Genomic DNA, 7,860 nt, shown 5'->3' with positions numbered 1-7,860 from the left:
CAATTTAGCAGGCTTTTGGGGAGCAATTATTTGATGTGCTTGCACAAAGTACTTTAATACACACCTGCTTGTCTAATTAATTGTTCACACAGTTTTCATGATGTTAAAAAAATTATAGTGACATATTTCGTATAAAACTAAAAAGAAATACCAGACACACACACTGAGGTGATGGCAAGCTTTTGTATTAGTGATATTTAGACAACACAGACACATTCACAAATTTGGTTATAGACAGTACAGGATGGCATCCACCGTTCAAAATTGAATCCTATTGTAACAATAGAACGGTTATACAAAGACAAACATGGTGATTAAGTGTATTTCTTACATCACACACAAAAAGATCAAATTGAATGACCTTTAAGCCATCAAATAATCCACATAAAGGAACCCTCATTTGGTACAGTCTCATTCCTTCAGTCCTCATTTTTAAAAAGTGCTAAAAGGTCATGTTCGCAGTAAACCTTATTTCCAGTGCATTCTGCTTCTTCATCTTTCAAGAACTAATTCACCAGACCAGCTTATGGTTACTGGTGACAGTTGGAGCAAGCTTTAGTAGTGTACGGAAGGCCATATATATATATATATATATATATATATATATATATATAGTCAATAAGTTGTCTCCTCAGGCCCCATTTCACTCAGCTCCCCAAAAGTATAACCGTGATGTCTACATTGTTTATGTTAATTCCCTTGTAAAAACCTCTGGAGAACTTTTATCCCCACTCCATTACCAGTGGGCATGTCTTGTCTTGACTACAACCTCCAGAAAATGGGAATGACTTGCATACAAGGGCTGTGCAGAGTCAACATCAATCCAACTTACTTGACCCGCATCATCACCTGCTTGCAATGGCAGCTCACTCACGCTGTTACCTAAGTGACAAGGATTAAATGAAAATAAATACAATGGAGAAAAAAAACCAAACACAAACAGTAGCCTATTTACAGCACCACTGGCCTTATTGCATAACTCCCAAATGTTTTTACAGTTTCAACGTCTATTGTGTTTCGTTCTTTTGATTACTTATTTAACCTGTGATGGTTGAATGCAATGCATCTATTACCTGTCTCATCATGGAAGTTAACAGCAACTGTTTCCATCCAGGAGTTGTCTGTGTTTCTCGGATCATCAACATAGCCTTTATATACCTGACAAAAAAAAAAAAAAGAAAAAAAGAATTCGTTGGAAAACATCAGAACAATACAGCACAGTGTTGTGACCCAGCCCTTTCTTTATCTCTCCGTTTTCATTTTTTAAACAAAAAAAAATCTGAATTATTAAACAGGCTTAGTGTATTTTATCTTCGACCGACCTGCAGACCAGATGAGTTGAAAAGTTTAGTGATACGCTCGAGGATCTTTTCCTTTTCCTGAGGGGACGCTTCAAGGCTATTCAGGGCCTCCTCTGAAAACTCACGCTGCAGTGTCAGGGACACTAGCTCACCAGGATCCACCATTCCCTTTACATATAAAATCAGAGCCACAAACACACCCAATGAGCGGTACTCTCTTGCTCAGAACAAAGTGTTCACGGGTGCTCAGTGGAAAATACGCCAGCCCGCAACCCCCACCCCGTGGGTCGCTGCGGTTCTTACATCATGTCAACACTGTTGGGTGGTTGAGGGTGCTAGATTAGTAGTGGGGGGGGGGATCTGGGGAGTATAGTGTGAAGTTCTACACACATCAGGGGTTCCCAGAGAAGCCCTCCCATGCTCTGATGTAAAGAAGGCGTGACTACACTCCGGCTTTAATAACTCCATGACGAACTCTGCACCTTCACTGCTAGTGTGGGGGTCATGTAAGCAAGGAGGACTAGCAAAACACTGCAATAAAATATGACTAAATTGGGAAAAAAAGGATGATAAAAATGTGAGGGGGAAAAAAAAGTGGCCCCAGTGGGCCCCTGAGACTACTACACGTATACAATACTGACAGACTAATAAACAGATTACTAGAAACTGAAGCTTCCTTGGGTAATTCCTATTCCAAATGTACACACACATGACAGAGCATGGGTGGTACCATAGGGTTAACACAACAGTGAAGCACTGACCCCTGGAATGGCCCATTCGCCGCAGTCTTTCCTCTTGATCGACACGAACTGCAGCAAAGGGAGCTTAGAAGTGGCGTGAATCACACGTCGTCCCGCTGAGTCCCTCTTCCACCTACAGTGTAATGACACGGAGAGAGGGAGAAGTATTTAGAGAATGGTAACGTAATGCTAATGGCAATGAGGTTTCAAATGAGAAAGTAAAGTTACATATAGAATTGAGGACAACTGAGAGTCTATACTATCACATCTCAAATTGAGTAAAGGGGAAATCACAAGAGGAACTGCAGGGATGGAATCAGCCTTTGTGTTTCAATATGATGTTTGATGAGGTTAAAAATGGAATGAAGTGTGTGTGTGTGTGTGTGTGTGTGTATGTGTGTGTGATGAAATGATACTTGTTAACAATATAATTAGTTTCTTTACCTGGTTACAATAGGGTCTGCAGCATGATTAGGGCCCCACCTTCCGAGTAGCCCTTGTCCGATTACGCCAGTTCTACCCTGTGGGTTGCTGGAAGAAATGGAAAAAGGAAGTGTGGCAAGTTAGCAAGTGTAGAATGAAGTAAAACTGATTTGTCAAACAGTAAGCAAATAGAAAATAATTCATCTCACAGTGGTCTTCCATTTTTAACACGGTATTCGCCCACATGGCTCCTTCTATCCACAGACCCATCCAGTGAGTTAAACCTAGGAGTAAATGAACTGTGGGAAAACATAAATCAGTCGATTAACTATAAAATCTCCCCTCAAAACAAGACAAATCTGCATCTCAGCGCTCTTTAAAAAAAATGATACTGCTATGACAATCAGCATTTTCACTGTGTTGGAATACTTCTGCTTTGCAACATTAATATCAGTCAAATAACATAGTGTATATACATATAAGGTTGAAAAGAAATGTAAGGTAGCTATTCCAATTGCTTACTTACCCAATATCAGGGTCGGCCCAGACAGGTCTTTTCAGAACTATGGGTGCTGTGTAATTCACAGGGCTGTACTCAGGCCATTCTGTCTCCCATTTCACCTTATCATCCGGGACTGGAAAACGACGTGTGTCTGATCCTGGGTACAGTGGACATCTGGCCTTAACGTGCAGTAAAGAAGGCATGATGGTAGAACTGGTAGCACAGAGACTTCGAGCACTGGAGCTGATGGCCTTACTGGTTAAGAGAAAGCGTTGGAAAAAGGTTTGTCGTAAAATGTTTACCAGTACGAATGACGACGTTAAACCATATTCTTTATGATAAATTGCTACACGTCTGTACTGTGAGACAAATTCAGATTTACACATCTTTGCTAAGTGATCAAAACTGTCTTTCGTTACAGCGCCACTGCAATTACTTGTTAGATAACTGTCGAAAGGGTGAGAGAAAATCAAAACAATATTTTGAAGGTTAATTTTATAGGTCTGCACACCGTCACGTAAGACAACACTGCAGTTAAGTTCATGAAATAGTCAGTAGCTCTATTAAATTCTCAAACCTATGAGCTATCAATCTAGAACAGCCGCTAGCCGGTCATCAGTAAAATGGATAACACGGTCTACATGAAAATTTAATTAGCGTACGTACCACGTTTCTAGAGAACAAACTGGATACGGCAGCCCTATGAGAGTAAGAGCAATATGAACAGATTTAACCAAGTTGTTGATCCTATTTATCATCACTTAGTAGATGAACAACTTCAGCGTAACCAGGAAGTAGAGCGGGCAATGTGGCCGTACAATTGTAGTGACGTAATGACCGAAGAATGTCTTTCGTCACTTCCTTAGCAACTGTGACTCCTTAGCAACTGTGTTGTTTGAAGCAAGGTAAATAAGGAGCCTAAAGATAACTCAGCTCGTCGGGTTTTTTTATAATTCCTTCCTCAAATTATTCCATTATTTTTTCTAAAATGCACGTGAAAATTACCATTGCAAATGATGAGCAGTGATAAGCAACCACCATATCAACATCAGTTTTATTATTAGTAGTAGTAGTTATCATTATTATTATTTTTAATATTATTATTGCTATTTTGATCACTTAAAGTACACTAAGGAAGTAAGAAATCACAGAGTCAGGAAATTACAGATCCAATACCAGTCCTCATAGCACTGCAATTATTATGCAAGTGGACAATATATTTTTGTTGATTGCATATTTGTGCCCTGCCTAGTCCAGCAACACAAATAAATCACTTTTTGGTGTCAGTGAAAGCAATCTGACATTGGAAATTCTTCATTGTCCACAGATAGACAGACTGTTGCTGATTAGAAAAAAGCAAAAGAATCATTTGAAGTTTTGCATGTGATATATCAAGAGCAATCCAATCCCCAATTCTTAGAAACTAGCAAAACAAAAAGCAGCTTTGCTTCCCAGTGACCTCAGCTTTATACACCTCAAAGATTTTAGCCTGTGGTGGTCATTGCCTAAGTCGTTGCCAGTTCTAAGATGTAGTGTGAATAAATATGATGAAATTCCTTGTGGCCAGCCTAAAATTTCAGCTGGCTAATGTAAATCTAAAAACTGCTGTTTTGATGGGCAGCACCGTTTTTTTAGAGTGGCATGCGAGACTCTGAGAAGACAGTGTTGTATTTTTGTTTGATTGTAACCGGTGAAGCTGTGTGACATGGTCTTCCTGTTCTTTAAAATTAGGTCTCACTACTTCTGAGTCAGTTGCCTACCGCACCCTTTCCCCTCTAACCCGCTATAAGTGCTTCATCATTTCATATGTAGATCTTGACTCTGTGGCCCCTCTGAGAGAGCAAGTAATTTACTCCCATTCTGTTGTAGTGTTATTATACGTGATCTGTGACCTCATACATGGATTTCCTTTGGTTAGGTCTTCATGCACTGCAATACTTCTGAGTACTATACATCTGCCACTAGCACCAGCCAAGGAGGCATATTAATGCATAAGAGATCAACACTCCTTGGTCAAGAAGTGGCATTTGCTCCCAAAATGGCCCCATTTTCTGTGTGACTACAGTAGTGCGCCTCTGGTGCTTTGATCCCTGCCTGAATAAAGAGCTTTGCCCCTAAAGGTGTGGCTGTCTTTACTGTTGTGGTAGCCATTTGCAGATACTTAATTGTGATCTGCTGTGCAGATTTCAAGTTATTTAGTTATACTAAATTTAAATTACGCGCTGGAATATTTGCCCATATGTTATTTAATTAGACAAGGCATCTTGGGTAATTAGGCAAATGTTTTTTTGGGTTTGAAAGGAATGATTGTGGGGATGGTTCTGCTGTTTAAACCAAGCTCCTGAAACTGGTTACCTGGAAGTATGCTTCATTAGGGATAAAGCATACTTCATGGGGACAGTCTGTATGCTGTTTATTGGGCCAGGGCAACAAACTACATTCAAAACATTTTTAAAGATTTGATTTCTGTAACGACAAAGTCTAACATCTTGCATCTCAATGTGGTTTGCCCCTCCCCAAAAAAATATATAAATGATGAAATATTATTCTTCTGCTTCAGTACTTCTCAAAAAATGAGAGTCTCAACTTAAAGGTTTACTCAGTCAATTAATATCTGAGGAGCCTTTACAAATAATCAAAAGGTAAGTGGCAGCACTTCTTTGCAACTCAAAAAGTCCCAAGGTTAATTAAACTCATCTTTGGTAGGCAGAGCCACACCTATTGGGGAATCAGCCAAAAGTCAACCTAACATACAGTTCTCTGAACACATATCAAGAAACATAACACACTGAACATATTGGTTTACCAGCAGTCTACCAATATCTGATGACCCCGTACTAAAAAGCAAAAGACAAACGGCAGCTTTTGTAACTCAAAAGGTCCAGGGGTTAATTAGACTCGTTTTTGGTGGGTGGAGCCACACTTATCCAGTGTGCTACAAAAAGACAAGCTCACTATGTCACTAAAACTGAGAGTGCCTCTGTGGCTGTAATGATGGGATTCAAATTTGGTGTTAGTGGCCTTTTGGTGCTTTTTGCCCTTAGCTTGAATGAGGCACAGCATGCATCTTGGCAAAATCCAACATGGCAGCAAACACCTGAGAAGTTCAGCAATCAAGAGCCAGCACAAACTCCTCAGGAGCCTGAACATGGGAAGCCTGTTCAGCAGGAAGCTCCTGCATTTCAGATGCCAATACAGAAACCTGCACAAGAGCCAGTGGATTTTCAGTCCAAGCAAGTGCTGCAGGGTCCCGTTAAGGAGTTGGCTTGGAGCTTTCCAGAAGCTCCAGTGGAACCAGAGGAGCCAATGGGGCCATTTGATTTGAAAACACCTCTTCCTGCTAACACCGTTGCGGTTCAGTGCGGTGAGAACATGGTGCGGGTGGAGGTGAAGAAGGACTTCTTTGGCATCAACCAACACATCCAGCCATCGGCCCTCACCCTGGGAGGTTGTGCTGCTGCTGGGGAGGATGCAGCAGCTGAGGCCCTGATCTTTGAATCCGAACTACAGGCGTGTGGCAGTGTACTAACGGTAGGCTATACATTTGGGCAATGAACCAAGTACTGAGTGCAGCCTGTGTTTTTGACAATGTTGAATTCTGCTCCCTAACCATTCCATCTTGATTCAGATGACTGAGGATGGGCTCATCTACTCCTTCACCCTTGTCTATGCACCAGAGCTTCTTGCTGGCACTCCAGTTGTTAGGACAGGTGATGCTGTGGTTGGTATCGAGTGCCACTATTTAAGGTGGGGGTCTGATTCTACCCCAAAAGCCTTTATATGCATCTTGCTTGGTAGACGTGCTTCAGAATGAGATTTATGATATGCGATGCTTGTATTTGAACAACAGGAAACATGATGTAAGCAGTGATGCCCTGAGACCCACTTGGATCCCTTATACTGACTCCAAGATCGCAGAGGAACTCCTTATTTTCTCCCTTCAGCTCATGACTGGTGGGTAGCGCTACTGTGAATCCTCCTCCTGACCATGGATGTGGCTTCAACAAATGGTTTTTCTTTGCAGATGACTGGCAATTTGAGAGACCTTCCAACCAGTACTTCCTGGGTGACTTCATCCATATTCAAGCATCTGTAATGCAGTACATGCACGTGCCCCTGCGTGTGTTTGTGGACAGCTGCGTGGCTACCGCGGTCCCAGATGTGAACGCCGTTCCGAGTTATACCTTCATTGACAACCATGGGTAAGGGCAGGTCCTCAACAAGTGAATGAACTCCTTATGACGTACTGTGACGTTATACATTCCTTCCGACAGGTGTATGGTCGACGCCAAGATTACAGGCTCGGACTCCCGCTTCCTGCCCCGGGTCCAGGACGATGAGCTCCAGTTTCAGTTGGAGGCTTTCAGGTTCCAGCAGGACAGTGGCTTGGTATGTAAAGGGCCGTTCCCTTTCTTGGCTTGGATGTTGCACCATTGAGCTTTATGCCAAGTCTTGCTGAGCTAAACTGCTTTTGCAGATCTACATTACGTGCTTCTTGAAGGCTACAGCAGCTTCATCTCCCACTGATGCAGAGCACAAGGCTTGTTCCTTCTCTCCCAACGGGTATGTGTGCAGTACATTCTGATCCCAAGTGTTTAAGGGTCCTGTAGCTTAAATGAGCCGTCTCCCTCAGATGGACCGCCGCGGATAGAGATGACCAGGTGTGTGGCTGCTGTGACTCTGGCTGTGGCTTCAGGAAGGGAAGAGATCTTAACGCAGATACAGGTGTGGACTAACTTGAGTGAGAATTCCACACTGATGCCCTGCCATGGGAAATGTTTGTTCCTTGCCTGTGTGAACTAACTCCTTTTTTTTCCTCCCCCCCCCCCCAGCTCTGAAATTGGAAGGCCAAGCTTCTGTCAGTCTCTTTGTCAGGGAGAATCCATTGGATTAG

At 42.2% G+C, this 7,860-nt stretch overlaps 2 protein-coding genes across 2 annotated transcripts; one reads left to right on the top strand and one right to left on the bottom strand.

Moving 5' to 3' along the window:
* Positions 1-616: 616 nt before the first annotated feature.
* Positions 617-3,724, bottom strand: nudt9 (nudix (nucleoside diphosphate linked moiety X)-type motif 9). The gene is made up of 8 exons (XM_030793946.1): positions 3,633-3,724; positions 2,991-3,221; positions 2,674-2,763; positions 2,486-2,572; positions 2,063-2,174; positions 1,323-1,469; positions 1,074-1,158; positions 617-882 (listed from the first exon to the last, which is right to left on the bottom strand). Exons 1-8 carry the CDS (start codon positions 3,722-3,724, stop codon positions 737-739), a joined length of 990 nt encoding a protein of 329 aa, XP_030649806.1. The 3' UTR covers positions 617-736.
* A 2,236-nt stretch (positions 3,725-5,960) lies between these two features.
* Positions 5,961-7,860, top strand: LOC115829512 (zona pellucida sperm-binding protein 3-like). The gene is made up of 8 exons (XM_030793634.1): positions 5,961-6,497; positions 6,595-6,713; positions 6,817-6,920; positions 6,991-7,168; positions 7,241-7,355; positions 7,444-7,529; positions 7,600-7,691; positions 7,799-7,860. The coding sequence occupies exons 1-8, from the start codon at positions 5,961-5,963 to the stop codon at positions 7,858-7,860; spliced, it is 1,293 nt and encodes a 430-aa protein (XP_030649494.1).

This window comes from Chanos chanos, chromosome 16 (assembly GCF_902362185.1).
Source record: "Chanos chanos chromosome 16, fChaCha1.1, whole genome shotgun sequence".
Lineage (NCBI taxonomy): Eukaryota > Metazoa > Chordata > Actinopteri > Gonorynchiformes > Chanidae > Chanos > Chanos chanos.
This window is presented reverse-complemented; position numbering and strand designations above follow the sequence as displayed.

Bases quoted from the DNA above. Each gene is read 5' to 3' on its own strand.
- LOC115829512 (XM_030793634.1), top strand. From the start codon at position 5,961: ATGGGATTCAAATTTGGTGTTAGTGGCCTTTTGGTGCTTTTTGCCCTT. The intron at 6,498-6,594 runs GTAGGCTATACA...ATCTTGATTCAG, and splicing joins CGTGTGGCAGTGTACTAACG to ATGACTGAGGATGGGCTCAT. The intron at 6,714-6,816 runs GTGGGGGTCTGA...TTTGAACAACAG, and splicing joins ATCGAGTGCCACTATTTAAG to GAAACATGATGTAAGCAGTG.
- nudt9 (XM_030793946.1), bottom strand. From the start codon at position 3,724: ATGATAAATAGGATCAACAACTTGGTTAAATCTGTTCATATTGCTCTT. The intron at 3,222-3,632 runs GTACGTACGCTA...TCTCTTAACCAG, and splicing joins GTTTGTTCTCTAGAAACGTG to TAAGGCCATCAGCTCCAGTG. The intron at 2,175-2,485 runs GTAAAGAAACTA...ATTACACTGTAG, and splicing joins GCAGACCCTATTGTAACCAG to GTGGAAGAGGGACTCAGCGG.